The sequence below is a fragment of the Prionailurus viverrinus genome, chromosome X (genome assembly GCF_022837055.1).
Source record: "Prionailurus viverrinus isolate Anna chromosome X, UM_Priviv_1.0, whole genome shotgun sequence".
Classification (NCBI taxonomy): Eukaryota; Metazoa; Chordata; class Mammalia; order Carnivora; family Felidae; genus Prionailurus; species Prionailurus viverrinus.
In genome coordinates, this window is record NC_062579.1 from 8,719,337 (window position 1) to 8,742,867 (window position 23,531).

The 23,531-nt window shown below is 46.3% G+C and overlaps 1 protein-coding gene across 4 annotated transcripts in view; it reads right to left on the bottom strand.

The window, feature by feature from the left end:
• PIR (pirin) overlaps nt 1-23,531 on the bottom strand; it is a 90,781-nt gene that overhangs the window by 41,259 nt on the left and 25,991 nt on the right. For all 4 annotated transcript variants that reach the window (XM_047843311.1, XM_047843313.1, XM_047843310.1 and 1 more), the window contains exon 5: nt 21,417-21,623. In XM_047843311.1, coding sequence (XP_047699267.1) covers nt 21,417-21,623 — 207 coding nt within the window. The remainder of the gene's footprint in view (nt 1-21,416; nt 21,624-23,531) is intronic.

Sequence of the window (23,531 nt, forward strand, 5' to 3'; positions counted from 1 at the left end):
AAAGTAAGAAAAAAAGCCTAACCTACAAAAAAGTTTAAAGGCATGGCCTCCATAGTACAAACACTGACATTTGGACAGCCAGGGTCTAGCAGCATTTGTTTTTGAACAAAAAATCATTTTTACAAATTCTTATACTAACTGAATTGCTTTCATGCAAATTGTCAAATCGCTTAATAACTGCCTGTACAAAGTGCCCATTTCATCAAAATGTTGACCATATTATATATTTTTATTTATTTAATTTGGGCAGGGCAGAAAGAGAGGAAGAGAGAGAATCCCAAGCAGGCTCTGTGCTGTCAGTACAGAGCCCAACATGGGGCTCGAGAACCCATGAATGGTGAGACCATGACCTGAGCTGAAATTAAGAGTTGGACACTTAACCGACTGAGCCACCCAGGTGCCCACCATCATATTTTTTTAATCTTAGCTAATTTAAGAAGCCGAAATTGTTATCTCCTTGCTCTTTTAATTTTGCTATTAGTTTGGGTGATATTACTATTAACTTAATAAATACTATTAAGTATGATTACTATAAGAATAACAATAGCTAAGTATGTAAGGGCTTCATATGTACTAGGAACTATTTGGGGGGGTTATGTATTAATTAGCACACTTGTACATCACTTTTTATGAAATACTGCTCATTACCCATTTAAGTTTTCACTCATTACTTAGTTCCCTCATTCAAGATATACTGATTGAGAGCATGTAGTGTGTTAGTCACTGGATATGCATATTGGTGAATGAATAACAGATCTGCTAAGCCTTTATGGAGTTTACTTTCTAGTGAGGAAGACAATGTAACAAAGTAAATACAAAATTACACATGCTATAAAAGAAGTAAATAGGGTGCAGAGAGAGAAAATGAGGAGAGTAATAGATGGCCCCAAATGAACAGAGTTGGGGGTAAGTGGTTTCTGGGCAGGACAGGAGTATGGCATTGCAAAGGCCTTAAGGCAGTAAGAAGAGAGTGATATGCAGACACAGAGGTGGCTGGAGAAAATGGCACAAGATGAGTTCAGAGAGTCAGAAAAGACCTGGTCAAGTGCAGGCCACTGTAAAGTATCTGAGATTTCCTTAAAAGTACAACAGGAATGGCGTGTCTGGGTGGCTCAGTTGGTAAAGCGTCCAACTTCAGCTCAGGTCATGATCTCGTGGTTTGTGGGTTTGAGCCCCGCGTCCAGCTCTGTGCTGACAGCTCAGAGCCTGGAGCCCGCTTCAGGTTCTGTATCTCCCTCTCTCTCTGCCCCTCCCCTGCTCACCCTCTGTCTCTTTCTCTCTCTCTGAAACATAAACATTTAAAAAATTAAGTAAAAAATAATAAAGTACAACAGGAACATGCTGATCCAATTTTTATCTTAGATGTCTTGAGCCACTATTTGGAGAACTGGAAGGGAGTAGAGAACAACCCCCTGAAGAGGCTGCTGCAGTGGGCTGGCTGGGACTGGGCAGGGGACAGGAGTGAGGTAGATACATTTCAGATAGATTTCAGAAATAGAAAGGTTTTGCTGAGGGACTGGATGCGGGTGGGGGAGGAAAAGGAATAATGGTGACCACCGTGTTTCTTCTTTGAGCAGCGCATGCCATTCATTAAGATGGAAAAGACTGGAAGAGAAAGGAGTTCTCATTTGTTTGTTGTCAAGACACGTGGGAATAGGGGGAACAAGACTTCAACTTCTGCTGTTTATTTTTTAAAATTTTTTTTAAGTTTTTATTTATTTTTGACAGAGACAGAGTGCGAGCATGAGCTGGGGAGGTGCAGAGAGAGAGAGGAGACACAGAATCCGAAGCAGGCTCCAGGCTCCAAGCTGTCAGCACAGAGCCTGACACGGGGCTCGAACCCACAAACTGTGAGATCATGACCTGGGCCGAAGTCGCAACCTTTACCGACTGAGCCACCCAGACTCCCCCAATGTTTTAAACGTGACAGGCCTGGGAACATGAGAAAAGAGGTGCCTGAATGAGTCCACAGAACTCAGAGGTGAGGCGTGTGCCGTGAATATCAGCGTGGGACTTATAGGACTATAAATGGCCTCTATGTTCATGGGATGGACAAGACCACCCTGGAAGATGATATTCTACGAGAGAAGACTTGGTTGAGATCCAGAGAACTCGTGGGTGTAGGGGTCTGGTAGAGGACAAGGGACTTACCTGAGAAAGGAAACTGAAGGAGCAAGGAGCGCCCAGAGATGCAAGAACCCACCATCTCGGAGACCAAAGAAAAGAGAGAGGGTGACGAGAAGGAGGAAGTAGTCAAACCATGTAAGGAAGAGTTAATGTGAAAAGAAAAAAATGACTTCTGAGTTGGGCCACAGGGAAGCCAGTGGTGACTCTAGGCACTGATGGGGGTGGATGCTAGGCTGAGAGCATCAGGAAGGTGGGGGAGTGGACACAACATGTGCAGACAAATCTTCTGTGGCTACGAAGAGGGACCCGAGAATGGGGGTGGGTGTCAACAGAGTTTGGTGCTTCGCTTATCAATTTACACAAAAGGGTTTTTTTTTTAATGTTTATTCATTTTTGAGAGAGAGAGATGACAGAGCACGAGCAGTGGAGGGAGAGAGAGAGAGAGGGAGACACAGAATCCGAAGCAGGCTCCAGGCTCTGAGCTGTCAACACAGAACCCAGTGCAGGGCTCGAACTCACAAGCCACGAGATCATGACCTGAGCCGAAGTCAGATGCTTAACCGACTGAGCCACCCAGGCGTCCCGAAAGGTGGGCTTTTTTTTTTTAATGTTTATTTTAAGAAAGAGGTAAAGAGCGTGCACAAGCGGTGGAGGGGCATAGAGAAGGAGAGAGAGAATCCCAAACAGTCTCCATGCTGTCAACACAGAGCCCAACTCAGGGCTCCAACCCACCAACCGTGAGATCATGACCTGAGCTGAAATCAGGAGTCAGAAGGTTAACTGACTGAGACACCCAGGTGCTCCTGAAAGGTGCTGGTTTTTTTAAAAATATATATTAAGGCTGCTAGTCTTTAATAACAGTTGCTGTAAAAATCTCCCAGTTTGTTTCTGACTTTAATTTCATTTACAGCAGTTTTAACATGGGTCAGATCTATCAGTCTTTTCCTTCTGATGCTTTTAAACTTAGAAAGTCTTTCCCCATCCACAGATCACGTAAATGTCTTCCTACATTTTTCTAGTTCTACATTTTAACATTTAATTCTTTGATCTCTGTTGAATTTATTTTGCTATGAGGTATGAGATCATGAGCTAAACTGGTGTCCTTTTATATTGAATGGTGAATCACTTGTCCCAGCTGACATATTCTTGTCTTTTCCTCAACTGATGATAGTCTTCTGGAGTCTTTTGCAGGTAGGTTCCCTTTCTGCCCATCACAAGGAAGAGCCTTAATGCAGACAACTTCACAAGTAGCTCAAGAGTCCAAACTAATCAACGAAGATCTACTCCATAAGGAGTTCTTGTCATGATCTAGTACACTTCCCACTGGGCCTCCCAATCTCCTTGTCCTTCCACTACTTCCCTACTCTCACGGTCTGCTGGGCTCTGCATGGGGGAGAAAACCCATCAGCACAGACCCCTTTTCTCTACCACGAACACCTTCACACACACACACTCAAGAAACTCACTGCCAGAACCTTTGGCCCCTGTGTGGAGAACCATACCTTCCTCTGTCCCCCGGAGATCCTAAATCTTTGAGGAAGTGAAAAGTACATTTACCACATTATTTAAAGCAAACTTCTAATTCTCGTTGCTCAGAATAGGCTGAAATGGTAAGGCTTCTGTCCCTAATCCAAAGCACTCGGATTTCTGAGTTCTTGATTATTCTAAAATATTCTGATAAGGGGTGGGAAAGATGAGTTTCCATCCTCAGTGCCAAAGGTTATCATGGGGGGCCTAAAACCTTATAATCGTAGTTTGACATATACATGAAGTGCTACACAAAGAAACGACAAGGAACACTTGGGCAAACCGCCAACAACTCTTATGGGGTGAGAGAGAGGACCAGACAACATTTTTAACTTCTATCAAACATAAAGGATTGTGGGAAGTCTCAAGCATCAAGCTGTCCAGCTGACCAAGAATTCCGGACATAGTCAAATTATTCTCTAGTCCTTTCCTCGACTTTCCTCGAGCAGCCCTGTTGTCCATAGTAACATTCTCAGCCCTCTCCTCACCTTCTATTTAGGAGAGGGGTAGTGAGGAGAGAAGAGCGAACGGGGAAGGGAATAAAGGTGCTGACAGGGCTCGCAGACCTGACATTTAACCGGAGGCATGTTGACTGTGAAACTGGTCTCGGACTCCTTCACTCTTTGAGTCAGCATTCTCGCCTGAAGTTGGGTTACAGATGTTCTAACTTTTTGGAAAATTAAAACCAGACGAAGAACAAATACCCATCCTTTATATGAGTAACCCATCCATAATTTTACAAAGGCAACAGTACAATAAAACCACAATGACCTCCAAATATGCCAACAGGGAACCTTTCTATCCCTTGTCTCCTACCCATGGGTAATATGTTCCAAGGTTGAGTCAGCAAATCTATTAACAGATGCTAGAATATTCCTCACAGGGCTTTTTAATATTTTTTCATCGCTATTAGTTACATTTGGTATTTACTAAGATGCTTTTAAGGGTTCTTGCAAGAAAGTGCATGAATAGGGTGTCTGGGTGACTCAATCGGTTAAGCATCTGACTTTGGCTCAGGTCATGATCTCACGGCTCAGCTCATGAGTTCGAGCCCCACGTTGGGCTCTGTGCTGACAGCTCAGCCTGGAGCCTGCTTTGGAATCTGTGTCTCCCTCTCTCTCTGCACCTCCCCTGTTCGTGTTCTTTCTCTCTCTCTCAAAAGTAAACAAACATTTAAAAAAATTCAAAAGAAAAGAAAATGCATCAAGATGGGAAGCTGTTTGGCAAAGATAAGACTTCACAGAGAGCTGGAACGGATACCTCTGTGCAGATACGATAAAGGGGGAATTTATTATGGCACAGGGCTTCTCCTACGTGATCATTTGAAGGACAATCTGATACAGTCAGGGGTATCTGCTTGTACAGACATATACCTGAAGGTACCTTTTTGGTGTCTAAAGAGAGAGAGGGAGGTTCACTCAGAAGCTTCCTTCCAGGAAAAAGAAACAAGGCATTCCCAAAGTGGGAAGAGACACACTTAGTAAGTGTCTGCACGAGGGCCCGATGGCAGAGGTACTGCACAAATAAAAGGAGGCAAAATTCAGGAAACCTGAGTCTGGGCCTAGGTTCCTTCCACAATGAGCTGTGTGACCTTGGAGAAGACCTTCACCTAGGTGGGCTGATCTCTCATGTCTGTTGCTGCCTGACATTCTGACCCCAACAGAAGAAAAAGGAAGAGTAGGTTTTGGTTGGCTCTGCAAAGCTTCTCATCGTATCAGGAACTCTAAACTCTTGCTGCCCGAAGAACTTCACTCATAGCCTAATACCCCAGTACAACAATGGAAGAGGTAAATGAATGGGAAACTTCCTGTCCACCTGCTACATAAATAGGCCGCAGACGGACCCTATGTTGTTTAGTCCAAAGCCTGATGAAGCCAACTCGAATTCTCATACATCCGGTTGCGTTAAATATATTCCAAATAAACACATTCTGAGCCATTTAGAGCCTGCCTACCCCACACATGCCCTGCGAAATTGTACCCACCATCTGCTAGGAGTAAGCAACACCCTGCAGCTAGAAAAATCCTCCACCTGCTGCTAGCGTTTGGAGCCCTCTGACCCAGAGACCCTCTACCTTGTTGCTGAGTGACATCACCTAGACAGGTAAGCGCCTTCCCTGATTTCCCCTGCTCCCCCGGGAGGTCCCTTGCCCTATTCCCCTTATTACGTCACTGTTTCCAGAAGGTCTCCAGCCGTGAGGGACTTACTTTCTCACGCAAGCTTGTCGACACACCACCCAAATAAAGCTTGGGTGTCACGGCCTCTCTCACACCTGTCTCTTCCTTAATCAACTTTCAAATTTCCAAACTTACTACACCAACCCTTCTAAATGAAGTAAGTATACAAGCAGGCTCCCAAAGTATTAAATTTGGCCTCCCCTCTACCCACAAACAAAAAAGGAGGTTCCCTACTATTCAGCAACATCTCCACAGAATTGAAGAGTTGACCAAATCAACTAAAGGGCTGAGACCTATGGAAGGGGTCAGTACTTACCTCCCACGCAGGCGAGTAAGCAGTGGTCGGCTCCTTAGGAAAATTACTGATCGGTCAAGAACTTCCTCTGAACCCTTCAATAATCCATCTCTCCTCTTAGACCTCCCTGTCTTTAAAGTGTCCACAGATAGGGGCACCTGGGTGGCTCAGTCAGTTAAGCGTCTGACTCTTGATTTCGGCACAGGTCATGATCTCACGGTTCATGAGATCGAGCCCCGCATCAGGCCCTGTGCCGACAGTGTGGAACCTGCTTGTGATTCTCTCTCTCTCCCTCTTTCTCTACCCCTCCTCACTCATGCTCTCTCATCTCTCTCTCTCTCTCTTTCTCTCTCTCAAAATAAATACATTTAAAAAAGAGAAAAAAAAAGTTTCCACAGATAAAAACCTGCTCTCGTCAGAAAGTCTGATTTATGTTGGCTTGTGCCAAACTGGTAAGGACCTATGAGCGTGTGGCTAAGAGCCCAAACTGGAGCCAGACACCTACCTAGTTGGAATGCCAGCTCTGTCACTCACTAGATGCACAGCTAGTCTCACTAGCCTCCCTTCCTTCTCTCATTATGTTGCTGTGAGCATTTGTGAGAACCCAAGTTAAACCACGTAATATGCCTCCTCAGAGTCTCTCAGCCTCGCCAGCTCCTGAGCCCTTGCCCACCCCACCCCCCCGCCCCCGCCACACTGACTGCCAAGTTCTGAATGGCGGGAGCTGCAGCAGCTCCAGAGCTCCTGGGCTTGACCTGACAGACCCATGGAAGCTCTGGATCCAAGCCCAGACTGGAACGAGGATCCAAGTCACTGGATGTGGTATGTGCCCTCCTCAGAGAGGCTGCCCGAAGTGGCTGGGTGACACAATCCAGAAAGGAAGGGCATTAGCCTCAGTGGGGCCAACTTTGGCCGAAGAGGGATGGAAGATGTGGAATGACAGGAAAACTCGTCTCTCTTTCTCCGTTACAAAGTCCCGAGGTACAGTTTTCCATCAGGCATCCTGTGCCTCCAAGCATCTGCCTCATTTCCCTTCTCCCTCACACTCGCTGCCCCGGGATTGTACAGAAGTCCTGCCTTAGGCTCTGTCTTCCAGAGAACCCAAGTTAAATTGGGAGGAAGAAAACGCGTAAAGCACTCGAACTTCACTGCCAGTACGGTTACCACCAACCATATGAGGTGAACGGAGACGTGGCGTGAGTGTAAGAGACACACAACATTTCCCAGACTTGGTCCAAATGATGTAAAATAGCTCATTATGAACTTACATTGATTATATGTTGAAATGACAATATTTTGGATAATTGGACTCAGATATCTGATTAAAATTAACTTCATCTGTTTCTTTTTACTTTTTTAAAAATGTGACTACTGAATATTTTGAATTAGATGTTGCTTCCATTATGTTTTTACTGGACAGCCCCTAGAATTTAGTACCTCACAAGTCCACGAAAGGTGCTACCATTTTCATTTCCATTCCCAAGAAGTTCTAGACATTTGCTGTCAATAAAGCCTGATGATAAAAAGGAATGTGGGAATAGAAAGGGAGACAGATAGGGAAAAGGGGACGAATATGTATTAAGTACGCTTAGTGTCACTAGACACATTATATATCACACAAATAACTCGAAAACTATTCGTTATTATCCCCGCTTGGCGGATAAGGAAATAAGGGCTCAAAAATAGTCTTCCCAAGGCAACAGAGGTATTAAACAACATAGCTGAAAACTGAACCCAGGTCAGCTTAACTCCACAGTTCATGTTTTTTTTTTTTTTGATCTATCATACTGTCCAAGCATTGGCTCTAATGGTACAGTATGGTTTTGATAATGGAGGCTTTTTGACATATGTTAGGGCTTCCCAGAATTCCTTTAAATCACTTAATAGGAGGTCAACTACACTAACCAAGTTAAAAGCTACTGCTGAACACAAATCAATCAATATTTACTCCACCCCCTTTCTCTGGCCTTGGGTGCACAGAATGGAATTCAATTGATCATACATCACAGTCCACATCACATGGTCATCGTACATCCATGAGAGGCCCCGCCTTGTTTTGTATTTTTCCCCATTATCCCTAATTTCAATCCCATTCTCCCACTGGTTCTTGGTTGGGCATCCGTAATGAAATTCCTCTCAATATACCCTTCATATGTTTATTCAAATATATAGGTGTCCTTGAAAAATAAGTGATATTGTGGCATAAATGCTTTCCTGTTCTGACTTATGCCACATTATTTCCTGAAATCTAATAATATGGATAGAATTAAATACAGTCTATTGCTTCTGGCAGCTACATCACACTCCATTATACGTAACCACCATATTTGACTTATCCATTCCCGAAGTGGCGAACACCGACATCATCTCTGACTCCTTTCTACCACCCTGGACGCTGAGATGATCATTGCTGTGTCTACTTGGTGAAGTTTTGCTGGAGCAAATATCCAGGAGTAGAATTACTGGGGCACACTCCATATTCAGTGTTCCCTTCAGTAAGCAATGCCAGTTCACTCTCCACAATGAATAGCTATACTCGCGTGCCACGCATGAAGCCTCTATTTCTTTCCATCCTTGCCGGCATTTGCCAATACCCAACTTTCTAACTTTGGCCAACCTGACGGGTGTTCGGTGGCAGCGTATTATTTGAATTTACATTTCTCTGCGTGTTGGCTAGAAGAACATCTCTTCATATTCTTATCAGCCGTCAATAGTTGGGTGGAGGATTTTCTTAAGACCTAGTGCCTGGAGTTGCCACCGACACAAGCATCTTTTCACAAGAAGACAGGAATGTTTCACTCCAAAGGGTAGAGGCACTACAGAGACATGGCTTTGTTCTCCCAACTATGTTAATGCCCTGGACTGACCACATCTATCAGTTTTCTGCAGCTATAACTGCTCTAGGGCTTGGAGATTTGGTTGTGTAATGAAATCTCATGGAACTAGGGCTGGTATTCCAATAAATGTGTCTCTTACTACCTTCTGGGTCTACTTTCAAAGTGAGATAAAGGAGAACTGGTGTACAATGAATTCAAGTTGGGAAGTCCTGATGGAGCCACATCCAGCCTGGGGAAAAGCCAGGCTGCGGTGCTTATGAAGAAGAGAGTCTGTACCACACCCAAGCAAAGCAGAGTTAAAGCTGGGTAAGGATGCTTTGGGACTTCATTTAGAATGTACTTAGAAATTACAATTTCTGTTGATTTGGTTTATAAAGCAAGAGGGTTTAGATCAGGAGCTTGGATTTCTTCTTAGAAATTTGATGATGAAGGAGATGTGTGTTCAAGACTAGGACATTTTAATTTTTTTTTTTTTAGCGTTTCTTTTTTTTAATTTTATTTTTTATTTTTTAAAATCTACATCCAAATTAGTTAGCATCTAGTGCAACAGTGACTTCAGGAGTAGATTCCTTAGTGCCTCTGACCCATTTAGCCCATCCCCCCTCCCACACCCCCTCCAGCAACCCTCAGTTTGTTCTCCATATTTATGTGTCTCTTCTGTTTTTTCCCCCTCCCTGTTTTTATATTATTTTTATTTCCCTTCCCTTATGTTCATCTGTTTTGTCTCTTAAAGTCCTCATATGAGTGAAGACTAGGACATTTTCATATTTAGGTAATTTTGATGCTACTACTTGGGCTTCTCACACACCTCTCGACAGGGCTGGGAATAATTCAACAGGGAACTAGGATAGGGAGTAAATGTGCAGCATAGAATAGGATGTGCCTTGGTAATTATTTAATGAAAATAACTCTCTATATTCATTTCAGACCCTTCTGCAGGTAAAATTTATCCCAGAGAGTTGACGTTAGTTTCGGTGAAAGGAGGTCCACAACGACAAACTTCTCTCCTTCCCTGAGGCTGGTGGGGGGGTGGGGGGGAGGCAGTCACTGCTAAATCGCTAAGTGTCCAATCCAATAGATTAACAAAACAAAATGCTGGGGAATATTGGGGGAGCCTCCAGACCCCTCTTTAATGTTCCCATAAGGCAACATCCAGCTGCTCTCAGCCTTCCTCATCCATTCCTGGGGGTGGAGGAGAGAGGGAAGGATGGGATCCAGTTGGTGAGGGCCATTCAAGGAACTGAGCCTGCTCAGCTGGGCTAGTCCCTCTCCCTCTCTGTCTCCTATGAGGTAAGAGGCCAGCCTCTGAGAAGGATGCCTATAACTGTAAGCTCTGCCTGGACATGCTTAATGAAGTAGAGAAAGTATTAAAAAGCTCACAGGATTCTCAAGAGACCAGTCATGTATACTTATCCAGATTTTACTGTAATAAAGATGATATTTGGATCCCCATCTGGCTAACTCCTCAAAGTCTACATGTCAGTTCATCCTGAACTTGGGAGGGGAAGAAATGATAATTACCTCTTGGTCTTCTCTCTACCTCAACTCCCTACATTCGACTTGTACCCAATTCGAAGTCCTCTTCTGCTTTTGTTTGGTGGACAGACTCTCACTTAAAACCTATGACAATATCTCATCACAGTCACCAGGAACTCTTACTCGAAACTTGCACCGATCAGTAACAGATGGCTTTGAATCAGGATCTGATGTCAGGGAAAATCGACCGGCCAAGCTTCAAGAGTTACTCGGAGACACTCAAAGTCCCCAAGGCACACAAAGACGTAAGTGGGTACGGACCCCTGACAAGCAGAGCTGCCACAGCCCAGCGTGGACACTACCGAAAAAGGAATCTGGCCGGGAGGACTCAACTGGCAGAACCTCTAATAGGTGGTGGTGATGGGGTGGTGCGAGGCAGGTGGGTTTATGAGAAAGCACTCTAGTGGAGAGGAAGGAAAGGCACAAAAATCAATGCTAAAGGAACTGGGATGGAGTGGAAAAGATGTCAGGGTCTTTATGTTCCTCCTTTTCATAGCCCAGCTCTCCTTCTCTTGTGGATTCCTTCTTGTCATCAAAGAAGAGCAGGTGGGGAAGGGAAGGGAAGCCAGCATTGTTCTCAGAGACTAGGGATGAGAGGGAAACTGACCACAGGTGGTTGTCTGAAGGTGGTGGGAAAGAAGAGTCTTGTGGTCTGGACTTCAAAATGATTTCCTCCAGAAGGACTCATTTAAACTTCTCCAATTGCTACCTACAGTTGGACTGATAAAGAAAAATTTTGGTCATCGTGCTTTCCTTCCATAATGTTAAAAATGAGGGGCGCCCGGGTGGCTCAGTTGGTTAGGCGGCCGACTTCAGCTCAGGTTATGATCTCACAGTCTCTGGGCTCGAGCCCCGTGTCGGGCTCTGTGCTGGCAGCTCGGAGCCTGGAGCCTGCTTCCCATTCTGTGTCTCCCTCTCTCTCTGCCCCTCCCCTGCTTGCTCTCTCTTTCTCAAATAATAAACATTAAAGAAAAAATTTTTTTTAAAAATGACCCACCTCTATGGAAGCAAAGAGAACCAGGGGGCTTTAAGATTTCATAAGACAGAGGCAAATTACCATTATTTTATTCTTCCATGAACCTGGATGAACCAGATCTGAACCAGTTCATGTCATGTTCCAAATGGAACAGCTCTATTCTCAACACGGAGGACTCCCATAATGATACAAAAGCATTGCACCTTTGGAATTTTGTACTATTTTAATTTTGCTCACTCAGAGGGAGAAAAAAGGCAGAGAAGACAGAAGAGCAGTTATTCCAGGTGAAACACTATTGGCATATTCAAGATAGTTCTCAAGACAAAAGAAAATGAAATTGAGCGGTGCCCGGGTGTCTCAGTCAGTTGAGCGTCCGGCTCTTGGTTTCAGTTCAAATCCTGATCTCACAGTTCATGAGATCAAGCCCCACGTCAGGCTCTGTGCTGACAGCATGGAGCCTGCTTAGGATTCTCTCTCCCCCTCTCTCTCTGCCCCTCCCCACTAGCGCTCACTCTCTTTCAATGTAAACATTTTTAAAAAAAGAAAAGGAAATTGAAAAGTTAAAAAGATCTTTGTCCTATCAGCTGGCTCCTTGAGACACGGGCCTGCTTCTCCTGAACCTTCTGATTGTGTTGAGCCTCCTCTCTATTCTGCCTTCCGCTAAAGCCACCATGTTCACAAGCCTGGTGACTCACCACACAGTATACTAGTGTTAGCAGTTGACGTGCCTGTCCCTTCCTTTGACCGTGCCCTTCCAGCTCCCTGATTCCGTTCATCTTTTCCCTCATACCTTCACAGTGTCTTGCACGCGGTTGGCCTCAATACCTATTTGCTGAGCTCAACCAAACTATAAAGGCATAGATACCTTTCTGGGAAATCCTTCCAATTCCCCATGGCCAGTATGGAAGTTCCTCCAGGAAAGGGAGGATCAGGACGCTTCCTCATCTCATTTTACTGAGCCAAGGGAAAACCAAACAGCCCAAGGGCACGCAAGGGAAGATAAAAAGGATCCCCCTGTGGTTTTAAGACCACAACATGCTCTTCCTTTAATAGAGTAAACCCTATCAATGATTTAGAGCTCACGTGAGTTGAAATTTAAAAATTCTTGTCTGAGAGGACTTACACCTAGCCACAGGAACAGAATTCTTAAAGCTTCAAGTAATCAAAATTACATCTGACACCATATTTTCTCATCACGTTTTAGCCTGAGTTTGGTCAAGCTGTTTATAAGCTACGTGATCCTAAGCGTCTGTGCTTCGGTCAAAATAAACAACCGTGTTTGCAGCTCGCAGCAGCATGGCTTTATAGACACCAATAGCAGTCTTTAAAATACTGCCGTTTACCTCATTTATATCCACAAGAGCTTATCTTCCAATGCAACGTCCAAGAGCCTCCGAAGCTACCTGAAGCAGTCCTGTAGCTTTCACTCCGGTTAGAGAAACATATGTAATGTGTTCCTGGGGAAAGACTTCTTACATCCTGAAAGTGCAAGCCTTGACAGTCGACCGAGTGATTACAATGAGCTATAAAGTGTCCACTCACTTTTATTGAAGGCGACGCCTTGGTTTTTTATGGCTTTCATTATACTCTGATTCTAAATTTCCTTGCTAATCTGTACTCCTCATTACCAAGGCCAACGATGTAAGAACGGCACGGGATATAACATCTGGTTTAAAAGCACACCTATCCATTCTTCATGTATTGCCAGAAAAGGGCTTGTTACCACCACTGGAATGTACTTCCTAGGTCCGCAAGGACATCGTGAAGGAATAATAACATCTGGCACCCTTTGTGCACACCAAGAATGCTATTTCTGGGGTGAGTGGACCGCCCTGGGCAAGAGCAACCTTTCGTACAGCTGATTTGAGCAAATCCTGACCACTGTTTATTTGGACATTCCTCACTACAAATGAAGTGCCTGTCTTTGAAGTTGCTGGATGCATTTCTTTGGTGTCCTCCTCGTTACTAAACAAGACCAACAGACCGAATTGTGCCTATTCTCAACACTGAATCAGAACCAAGTTTTGTTCTTGTGTGTGGAATGATGCAGATCATCTGCTCGGGCTACATGGTCCTTGTGGGGCAGCCGCTCCTACAGAACGAACTGCCTTGTGAAATTTGACAGGACAGCAGACTGCACGCAGCGCTCCACCCTACCTTATCCTCAAACCACGCTACTGACAACCCTGGGAGAGAGGGATACCGGAACACATACAGCCAACATCAGCCATAGGCAAAATCCAGGAGTAGACAGACTTGGTCTTGGATTTCCCTCCAGCCCAGTACTCTGCACCAATTCCTTCTGCCCCGTCACAACCCCACCAGGATCTGGTCGTCCATGCATCCTGACATCAAGATCCCCAAAGAGTTATTGCACTCCTATCATCCATGCCTTTAATACCAGCCATTCTAGGACATGACCTCTGTCCCCCTCTCTTTTCTTTCTTTCCCTCGCTTTATGCACACAAGCAAAATCAATTGTCCCTCCTCCGACTGTCATGGAAGTTTTGCATACTGCTGGTTTAGCCTCTCACGTACCACATTATACTGTCGACGTGTGTCAGTTTCCCTCCCCAGTTAGACCGTGACCTTATTTGAGAACGGTGGACATTCCTCATTCACATCGTATCTCCAGGGCACTGCACGATGGGCACACAGCTGGTGCCTAACGACTAAATGAACAGAGCTCACAGACAAATGGGACACATGGATTAAATAACTGTCAGTCTCCAAATCCCCTGGGATTGAAGGTAGATGATTGTGTAGATCTAGGGCAGTGGAGAAGGCTTCACTGAAGAGAGGGGACATAGGCTGGACCTTGGCGAACAGCAGCAATGAGGCAGAGGTGGTGAAATCCTCAAGTTCACGTTTCTACAGGACTGTACTTCACCATATCATTTCCCCGCAAATGGTGTTTCCCTCATGCTATGTCAAAGGAGACCAGAAGGCTGCCTTATGCTGGTATTTCATTTCCTCTCTCCCTATACCCATCCACTATTTATTTAAGGTCTCAAAAGGGAAATTCAGCCATGATTCATTTGGGTGATTGTGGTTTTCTTAGGTGAGACTTTAATTTAGCCTCCCTTATAGCATCTATTAAACATGGACAATAATAAAAAAAATAAAATAATCAGTGGAAACAAAAACTAGAGTAAAATAAAGACCTTTATCAGAAAGGAACATAAAATTACATGATTAAAAAGCTTCAGATTCCTAAAATGGTCAAATCATATTAGGTTTCCAGAAACTGCTTCATAGACATAATGGCCATCCATTTTTTTTTACATGTCCACTTAGTGTTCAATGTAATGTTGGACATTACAGTATTTTTCTTAGCTCTTTCTTTTATATCTATCCCTATTTTTTTCTTACAGTGAGAACCTTGACTCCTCAAAATATTATCAAGGTAACTCATTTGTTTTATTTCAATATATGTGAAAAATTTTAAATTATAATGCCAACACTAACAATAAACTATGGAGTCAAGTTTAAAATCTTTGTGCCTTTTTTTGTCTTTAGAAAGTACATTCCACTAAAAATGTATCAGAGACCTATGGTTAAAAGCCCTTAAAGTAAATACTTTCTCTGTGTGGTTATGTTGCTGGTATCTTTACACAAATTTTAAGGTCTTCATCTATTTCTGTTCGGTTTTGATTTTAAGATGTGGGTTTTGTTTTCCTTTTCTGGTTTGACTGGTTATTTTAAATGTGTAATCACATACAGCTTTCAAAACTGAAAAGAAAAAAGACATGGAGAGAAGGGTCAGGTCCGTCCTTATCCCCCAGCCCCATCCCAAAAGGAACGGTTTTTAAGTATCCAGTTTTCAAGCCGATCACAGAGCGCTCTGACTTATAGATCAAATGAGTGAACAGAGAAGGCTTCGGAAGGGACGATTCCTTTCTGGGCAAGTGTCTTTTCCGTCTGCTCACTCTCTGTGGCAGCTAAAGCCTGTTCTCTCACGCTCCCTTTGTCAGAAACACACCATGCCACGTACCACCTCTGCGATCAGGAGAATATTCGTCATTCTTTTTCCATCTGCGCCCATGAACCTGGTGGAATACTTCAAAGGCAAAAAAAAAAAAAAAGAAAAGAAAAGAAAAGAAAAGAGTGGGCCCGTGCCACCTGTTTCCATGATTTAATAGTGTTTCAAATGCTACTTTGAGAAGCCGTTCTGAGCTGAGGAAGGAAGGAGAGGCCAGCTCTCCCAACATCACAAAGTGAACAGAAGCAAACTCAGAAGAGAAGAGGGGCAGGGGGAGTGGAGACCTGGGGGAGGGGGGTCAACTATAAAGTCAGCAAGATCCATTGAAATGTGCCAGATGTAATCAGAGAGTTCAAATTATCCCTGAAATAGAGAAATAGGTACAACGAAAAAATGTTCTAAGTCTACTATCCAGTATTATGATTGCCCAAAACCCACACCTGTTTGGATGTGCTATCACAGTACTTCCCTGAAAGCCACGTAAACTACACACACATACATACATACACACACACACTTTTTTAATCAAACTAAGGTAGAAGGGATACTAACAAAATTGTATACTGGTGATGAAGTATTTCAAATGACATTAGGCCCTTAAAGTTTCCCAGATGAAAACCAAAGTTGGCAAATGTGGTGGGCGGCTCTTTCTAGCTCTGGTGTCGGAAAAAGTGTGCATGTGCATCAGTGGCCGGGTACACAGCCTAAAAACCCCCATCGGCTCTCTGCATTGGAGGTAAGAATCAGACTTGGTTATAAGTCATATGCCAAGCCACAACCAACACAGGCTGATTAGTGGGCAGGTTGCTCTTTTGTGGAGAGACTTGCCCAAGGGACACGGGATCTTCCAATGCCTGCCAGGGCAAAACTAAAGCCAAAAAGGGGGGGCAGATATCACAACAGGGTTACAGTGAAATCTGGGAAGTATGTCTCCCTACTAGAGATCAAGCCACACCTTGAAACCCCACAGGAAAGATGCTAAAGCAAGAAGACACGTGCCTGTGGACCCCTAAGCCTCCACACCGCTGCTCATCATTGTTGTCACTGCTTGAATTTAAGAGACCTGCAGGGAACAATGTGGGTCTTGCAAAACAGCCTAGTATTCACGTTTAAAGAAAAAATATATACTTTTTTCTTTCCCTACTTCCTAATCCCTTAGTTTAAAAATACAATTTAGCTATTTTTACTGTTGTCTCAACTTTTTAGTTAGCTCATATTAAGTTTATTGCAATCATTCTTAATCCCTAATTTTCCACCTTCTTACTACTTCACCCATTTCTCATATTCCAGCATTCATTTACATTCTAACGATTTCACTTACGCACCCAGAAAATGTTTATTGTCTCGTATGTATCAGGCAGTGTGTCAGGTGTTGGGGCACAGTGGTAAGATCTCAGCGAATTACAGGACATGCTCGGTCAACTCTTTTTGGAAAGTGAATTTTGAAAATTTTGCTCATCGTCCAACACATGCATATACAATCTGTCCGTCAAAAGGAAGATCCTTGGGGCACCTGGGTGGTTCAGTCGATTAAGCATCCGACACTGGTTCAGATCACGATCTCACAGTTCCTGGGTTCGAGCCCAGAGTAGGTAGGGCTCTGTGCTGACAGCTCAGAACGTAGAGCCTGCTTCTGATTCTATGTCTCCCTCTCTCTCTGCCCCTCCCCTGCTTGTGCAATGTCTCTAAAATAAATAAACTTAAAAATATTTTTTAAATAAAAAAGAAGATCCTTTCTGTCATGTCTGTAGGCCACATGAACACAGTACAAAGCTTTGGCAAGTAAGAGCCGTAACCACTTAGAGCCTATTCCGCACCGGGTATTGTTCTAAGTTCTTGACATATATTAACCGATTTAATCCTCTCGAGCCATTTTACAGTTGAGAACACTTGGGCCCAGCAAGCCTAAGTGACGTTTCTAAAGTTACGCAGTAGTGGAGCTGGCCTTGACCACAGGCAGTCTGGCTCCTGATTGCCATTTTTCTGACCCCAGTGGGGCTGAGGCCTCCTTAAGGTCTGCTTTCCACACAATGGAATTTACAACAGCAGGAGGCAAGTAGAGGCATTTGTGGCAGAAATTATATTCCAATAAACACGGCTCATGGCTCATCCTGATAAGGATGGAATGGGCTTTGGAGAATTTCATACGGTCATGAAAATAAACATGTGATTTTGACCTTCCAGAAGTGACAAACTATTCAAAGTATCCCATTTTTATCTTTTCCTCGTTTCTTCAGCCTTCACTTTAGATGGTGATGTCCTGGCAGAATTTGGCTCAAAACTGGCAGTGGCTTCCCAACCCTAAGTGCAGAGACACATACAACCTGGGAATAGGGACACGTCTACCTTTCAAACTAAAAAAAAAAAAAAAAAAAAAAAAAAAAGACAGTTGCACTGCTTGCAAAAGCTTATAGCATCCTGCACAACACTCCCTCACCTCTTTCATGCGTGTCACAACCCAAGTCCAGAAAGGTTAAGTAAGGTTTGCCAAAAGCCACAGAGCTGAACCTTAGTATCTTCTCTAGGCACATAATCAACCTGTTCTTCCTGATGAGTCAACTCCTGCGTCGTGGGTCCCACAGTCATTACAGGTATTACAAACGGTGGTCCCTAGACCACAGCATTGGCATCATCTGGGAGCTGGTTCACAATGAAGACTCGGGCCTCACCCGCACCTGCTGAATCAGGTGATCCATATGAATAAAGCTGGAAAGGGGCTGGGACGGTCACTAATTCCGTTTTCTAGATATCCTGGTTAGAGGAGAGGAGCTGTTGTTGAGTAGAAACAGATCAATCTCTTGAAAGGTATTTTCCCAGCCTCACCTTGTAACTGAGCTTAAAATTATCTTCCCGATGCAAAACAATCTGCAGTTTGATTTAAGGTACATGTAGGCTCGGGGCGCCTGGGTGGCGCAGTCGGTTAAGCGTCCGACTTCAGCCAGGTCACGATCTCGCGGTCCGTGAGTTCGAGCCCCGCGTTGGGCTCTGGGCTCATGGCTCAGAGCCTGGAGCCTGCTTCCGATTCTGTGTCTCCCTCTCTCTCTGCCCCTCCCCCGTTCATGCTCTGTCTCTCTCTGTCCCAAAAATAAATAAACTTTGAAAAAAAAATTTAAAAAAAAAAGGTACATGTAGGCTTTTTAAGGCTCAGTCTTTCCTTGGTGAGCCGATATTAAGGCTGCAGATGTACAAAATTATGTTTCTTAGGAGACCCAAAAAGAAATGGCCAATAGTTCCACCATCTTTACAATGACTCATGCTGGTATCTTTTCCTCAGAGCGGGCTGACGGTCTTTCCCGAATCCCAGCAAGCCTCTTTAGCACAGACAGCAAACATAAATCTCAGCCCAGCTCCTGCCCCAGTTAACATGAAGTAATCAAATAGTAACAGCTACCGCTTACATGGTGCTTACGATGTGTCTGGTGCTGTCATGATAGATTAAATAGATCAAAAGCTCAGTGAATCTTCACAGCAACCTTATGTTATGAAGCGACGCAGAGAGGTTAAGCGGCTTGCCCAAAGCCACACAGCTAATTCATGGCACAGATTCGAATTCAGGCTGTCTCCAGAGGCCACGCTGGTGACCAGAGCACCACGCTGCCTCTCAAGATTCAAATTAATGCTGCCCAAGGTTCCAAGAGTCCCTTATTAAGACGCTCTCATGATAAAGACTGATCTTTTATTTAGGAGAATGTAGTTCACTTCCGAGACCTTACTCGACAAAACGGAAAAGAGGGAGGCCGGCAGCGCTACGAAGACGCGATTTTACAAAGCTAAAACATTACCTCTGGTCTCTCATTCTTGGTGGTGATTGCAAGACCAGGCGGTCTGCTGCACGGAAGTACTTTAAAACGTCCTTCTGCCTGTGATTGGAACCGGCTCCAACATTAAAACTGCATCATGTTTGCCATAAATGAGAAGCAGTTGTGAACTCTAAGGATTCGTGATATTGCCGGCTTTGCTTATCTATCAAATCTGTGGTCTAATTTCTCTTTTTTAGCTGCAGACAGCTCTTTTTCTAAATGAAATCTTAAGGACGATTCCAATATACGTGACTGCACAAGACCTTGTGCTTTGGCGAGAGTGAAGAGGGAAAATGATCTCGACCTCCACCCTCCACCTCGGCGTCCCCTGAAGGCGTGTCCCTAGAACTCTAGAGTCCCGGACACGCAGAATGAAAACTGCCACAGGCATCAGAAGGAGCCGCTTAGCATGTGCCCTATTCCAGCTCTCCTTAGGCCTCCCCGCCTGACCCCACACACGACGACGTCGTTCGCCTTCTACCGGGAAGACTGCACAGCATCTGAATTGTGCTGTGGAGCTGAAGGGAAGAAAAGTCTTGACGCACATTTGAACAGGGCACTGTCCAGCGTCTGGCAAAACAGAAATGGGTCACAGAAACACAAGGAAGGGTCACATTTCCAACCACAAAGTAAGGCACAGGCGTGCTAGGGGTATAAACAGTCAGATATACATATGCTCAATGGAGAGCAAATTTTGATTTTTGTTCTTCGGTTACTTCTGTCTGCCCTGGAAACACAAATCAAAGTGACACAACCGACAATCCTGACCAACCTGTTCACCACAACACGGATCTCCGAGTGGCTGGCTAGTCACCACTGCCGAGCCATTATCCTTGTGGGCGCATATAAACAAAACTGAAATGTAGGTAAGGTAGTAGTTAAGGTAGTTTTAAGCACTGACCGCCCACAGGGAGAATGGCAAAGTGGTTCCCAATATGGTGGCATTTGTGGAACCAGATGTCAGAACCTTCAGATCCCCCAGGAACCCTGTGAACCATTTCCAGCCGCTCCCGGGCCCAAACTCAATGGCCATTAAGTAATGCCTTTGAGTAAGAGAACATGAAAGCCCAGCTGCCTTGCCCAGGGTGGGTCAGGACAACTTTGAGGCAGACTGAACCTTCCAGAGTCCCTGTCCTCTTTGGGACTTTGCCTGACTCTTGCTTGGCTCCCTTCCCCGTCCTGGTTCCTTCTTCTGTTCTCCTAGGGACACTTTGTTTATAATCACTTGCACATGAATTCCCATCTCAGGGTCTGCCTCTGGGAAACGCCACCTAAGAGACCACACCACCCAGCTCACTACCCAGCTGGCCGTCACCGTGAATCACGTGGCGTCCCCAGTGGTGGCTCTGGCGTGCAGTTAATTAACACAGTATCTGCCACACCCTTTTCCTACCACAAGTGTGTCCAGAATCTTTAGCCTAAATTGATCTTATTTGATTGAAAGGGTGGGGCCCTAAACCTAAATATTATACAGTCTCAGTTGAGAAGAAGGTATAGGGCATGGCACGTTTGGGTTAAATAAATGTTACATTAAAAAAAAACAAAACCTTCCCATGATGCAGTAGTGTGTTTCCCTCAAGAAGCTGGGCATAAGTGCTTTAAATAAATCTGTGGAGAGTGGAGTTTGTCTTTCAAAGGTCACAGACTTGCAGTACCGAGGAGCTATAAAACCGTACTAGAGGCGAAAGGTGAGAACTCACACATGTGTTAAGACAGACCTTGAAAGCTTTTTATAAAGAAAAAAATGTTACTTTTTGAGAGAGCACAAGAAGGGGTGGGGCTGGGGGGGTGGGGGACAGAGGATCTGAAGCGGGCTCTGAACTGACAGCAGCAAGCGTGATGCGGGGCTCAAACTCACCAACCTCGAGATCATGACCTGAACCGAAGTCAGATGCTCAACCAGGCACCCCCAAAGTTGCTTTCTGACCAGATTTTTTCCATGAGCTTACTTTCTTGTAATTCTCCTCACTCTGTGGGTTTGCACGTGGCAAAAAATGTGTGGGTTCCCTTGGGTTCCACTTATTCTGAGACCTGTGAAGCAAGCCCACCCTGTGGGATGTGAACCGTGATCAACCCAGGGGGATGCGGTGACCCGGATGGGGCCGGCCTCCCGTCACTGCACACCTGAGCTTCCACAGACACGTGACAGCACGGCTCACCTTTATTCCCAGGGCTTCTCCAGAAATGACAGCAACTGTCACGCCATCCTTACTGGGTTTAGGGATTTCTTTACTTTTCAGTTCCTGGTACTGAGGCTCCACCATCTTCTCCGAGCTTCTCAAATTAACCCACAGCTGCAGGCCGTGGGCTGGCTCCTCCGAGCAAGGCATCTCCGCGTGCAGAATGCCCCGGCCCGCGGTCATCCACTGCAAAGGGGAGACCCACGAGAAGGAAATGTCACCCGGCCTCTAAGGAGCCTGCGGGGGGGGGGGGGGGGCAGTTAGGTCATGGGGACGACGCAAGGCACCTTACAGGTGCCGCTTTCGGAGTCCCTGGGCATCGTGAGGAGTAACCAGGCAACAGTGACCATTGCTGAAGCCTTTTCCGGGATTCCAAAAGCTTCCCAACCTTCCTCACTTAAATTCAAGGCGTCAGCTCTGAAATTCACACAAATGGAAGAATCTTCTCTTTGGGATCCCCGAGTCTTCGACTGAGCTCTGGGATGGGGGGGGGGGGAGCTGCAGGCAGAGGGCACACCGGGGTGCACTCTGGGTAGACACACCTTAAGTGAAAAACAAGACCCCATCGGGCTGCGGGAGAAGCCAAGCGGCACTGCGGTTACGGCGGAGGCCCCGGCCGGTCCGACACGGAGCGCCGGCACTGGGGGAGCCTGCACAATCGTCCCAAACCCAGAAGAGGCAAGCGGGCTTTGCTGTCCCCACACCGGCAGACCGTGAGCCGAGGGCCACCCTCCCTCCGTAGGGAGAAGCGCCCGGGGAGAGGCGCTTCCTGCGGCAGAGGGCAGTGCCTGGCACGGGCTGCAGCTGGGAGCCGTCACGCCAGTACTCGCGGCAGCGGGAGGCCACTCGCGCGGGCCCGCCGCCGCGTGCGTGGGGACCTCCGGCTGCGTGGGGGAGCGAGGGGGCCTGCCGCGACGCGCGGAGGCTCCCGGCATGCGCTGCGCCGCGGCAGGGGGCTCGCGGCTGCCCGCTCGGTTCCGGTCAGGGAGCCCTCGCGGCGTGGAGAGACGCCCGTCGCCTCCGCTGTCGTGCAGAGTCTTCGAGCGTTTGTCCGTTTCTTTACTGAGAGCACGTCAGGGGCCAACCCGAGACGCCAACCTGGGCATCTGGGGATGAAGGGATGGAACGTGGCCGACAGGTTTCCTGCCTGTCTTAGCTTGCGTCCGGCCACAGAAATCCTGACAAAAGGCCTTAAGGCCAAGTATTTATGGGGGGGAGGGTGGGAGGGTTGCTGCAGGAAGCACAGGTGACGTGGGAAACAGCGAGCTAGGTAGGAGAGAAGGGTGTGAATGAGCAGGGGACATCTGTGGGCACCTGGGCCTCAGCCCCACCGCGAGCGGGGCAGACGGGTGCACACAGGGGTGGGGGAGGCGAGCCGTCTACCCCCCAACTCCCGACCCTCTTGGACAACAGTTCCTCGGGGGGTGTTTAATCCCCAGCACGCCCGGCTGCCGAGAAAGCCCTCAGGCAGAGCAGCGGCACGGGAGACGGGCAGCCACACACACTCATGGGGGCTGTTGCCACCTGGCCTCAGGCGGGCCAGACGGCGAGGACGCAGGCCGTCGACAGCATCTTCCAGACGGCCACGGTGGGGGCGACAACTCCATAAACAATCAAATAATCGCCGGCATATGCTTGCACCTGGGGCACTGGGGGGCACGGCAGGTGTGTGTGAGAGCACGTGGAATGGCCTGCCTGTTCCAGGCAGCTCGGCCGAGGGTGCAAGCTTCAGGCCGAGACCCGGACAGGGAGTGAGAAGTGACCAGGGTTAGGGGGAGAGGGAGGTATTCCACACAAGGGGAACGGCACGCGGAAAGGCTCTGAGGCAAGAAGGAGCAGGATCAGCCCCAACATGCAAGCAGGCCGGGACACATCTAGATTGATTTCCATCTTCCATTTGAGAAGACCGATTAAACTTAGCCCAGGGGTCTGCAGACTACAGCGCAGGGGCCAAACCCAGCGGGCCACCTGGTTCCGTACGTTCAGTTTTCCTGGTGCACAGACGTGCCTGCTCACGGACGCGCTGCCTGTCTGCTTTTGTGCCGTAAAGGCAGAGTTGAGGAGCTGCCACACGTCGGGCACTATGACCACAAA